This window comes from Papaver somniferum, chromosome 9 (assembly GCF_003573695.1).
Source record: "Papaver somniferum cultivar HN1 chromosome 9, ASM357369v1, whole genome shotgun sequence".
Taxonomy (NCBI): domain Eukaryota; kingdom Viridiplantae; phylum Streptophyta; class Magnoliopsida; order Ranunculales; family Papaveraceae; genus Papaver; species Papaver somniferum.
In genome coordinates this window covers 131,870,787-131,872,641 of record NC_039366.1, presented here as the reverse complement: position 1 = coordinate 131,872,641, position 1,855 = coordinate 131,870,787, and the positions used below count along the sequence as shown (strand labels likewise).

Below are 1,855 nucleotides of genomic sequence, written 5' to 3'. Positions count from 1 at the left end.
AAGATGTCATGAATTAAGTGCTTAACCTGTATGAGGTGGTGGAAGTTCACAAAAATTCAGAAGATACTTCTTTAACTCCCAATTTTGATCAAGATAGTGCACAGTTAAGCTTATATACCCTGTAGTCGTAACAGAAGTCCACATGTCAGATGTTAGACACATCCTACCTGCAAGGATAAGTCAAATACATCAGCAAATATTATGATAATCAATCACTCATACATACAAAAGTAAGAAACAAAACATGTCACCGAAATTTGAAATTCTGGACTGCAACATACCTGGAGCAAGTTTCAACATGTTTCGAATACCTTCTTTTCGTGTTTTATGTCTTTTGATAACATCAGCTTTCCCAGTATTCCTTGATATTGGTTTAGCATCCTCATTTAGATAAGCACATATATCCCTAAATTCTTTCCATTCCACCAACGAAAATGGGACGTTTCTTGCAATGAGTAATGTTGAAAGAAGATCCCGGAACTTCATTTGATCAAATTTGCGTACGCGGGTAGACAGCTGGCCGTTCTTTGCAGATAACATCATCTGCCCTATGTCCTTAGACTGACGCTGAGGACACACATGCCTTCTCATAGATGAGGTTCCGCCTTTGCTGCTTTCATATTTATATCCAAATTTACAAGCCTTACACACTCCCTTCTTTGTTCCATCTTTCTCTTTAACGCGGTCAAAAAAGTCCCAAACATCAGATCTAAGTCGAGATTTCTTTGAATTGTTTCCTTTCTTTCCAATTGAAATAGCTGTAGGTGCACAACCAACAGTTGCAGAGACATTCTCAGAATCTACCATTTCAACATCGTCATCCTCACTACTCATAACATCGTTATACTGTTCTTGTACACTTGACATCCTAGAATAATGGAGCCACAAAGAATAGGTCAGAGTTCTAAACAATCAAACAACAAGAGTACTCCGATAGATGAATAAAGAAACCTATCTCAAAAGTGAACTAAGAAGTGAGATGATTTAGCCAAGTACAGATAATTTGTACAAAATACAAATCATTAAGCATAACCTAACTAGTAGTCACTACCCATATCCTTAGATTCTCAATCAGGTGAATTCTCCCTGAAACTTTGTCAGCTTCTCCTTAAGCTAATCAAACATAGACACATAAATCCAAAACCCAATTTCCCTGCGGGATCCTAGAAACCCCCTGGACCCAATTATCAAAATTCCCATATGGGTTTTACTTCCATTTCAATCAAACAATGCTCTTCTGTAGTGTATAATTGAACCTATTCAAATAAGTATCCTTCTAGAATTAGGGAAAAAATAATGATCAATCAAATCCAACACACACAATTCATAGAAAATCATTAAAAAAAAGTTCAACAACAGTACTTAATCAGTATTCAATATTTCAATAAGATCCATCTATGATTCTATAGAATCTATACTAACACAAACCATCACACATTCAAAAATCGAAATCACTGAGAACTAGAATCATATACTGATATACATATAGTCAAAAACTCAAAATCAGATTAATAAGACCACAAAGGTAGACTGACTGCAAATAGTTAGATTAATAAGACCACAAAATCAGAAAAGTTTTTATATTAACAATCCAAAAAGAAAATAGACTGCAAATTAAAGTAATAATACCTTTTGAGTTTTGATGATTGAGATTCTTTTGTTATCCACAAATCAAAAGAACAAATTCCGCTTGTAGGCTAACATGAACTGAATCCGATTGATTTATGTTTAATCTCAAGAGTCACGGACTCACGAATCACGATTGATTTAGGTTGCTAAGAAGAAGAAGATGAGAACATTGAGAAGTGACAGAGTTCTTCAGACTCTGAGAATTAGAGATTCACAGTTCTTCAGA

General features: G+C 34.9%; 1 protein-coding gene across 1 annotated transcript in view; it reads right to left on the bottom strand.

The window, feature by feature from the left end:
• LOC113312594 (zinc finger BED domain-containing protein DAYSLEEPER-like) overlaps positions 1 to 867 on the bottom strand; it is a 2,096-nt gene extending 1,229 nt beyond the window's left edge. The window contains exons 1-2 of the mRNA XM_026561337.1: positions 399 to 867; positions 27 to 167 (exon numbers count right to left, since the gene is read on the bottom strand). Of these exons, the coding sequence (XP_026417122.1) occupies positions 27 to 167; positions 399 to 867 (610 nt within the window). The remainder of the gene's footprint in view (positions 1 to 26; positions 168 to 398) is intronic.
• Positions 868 to 1,855: the final 988 nt, after the last annotated feature.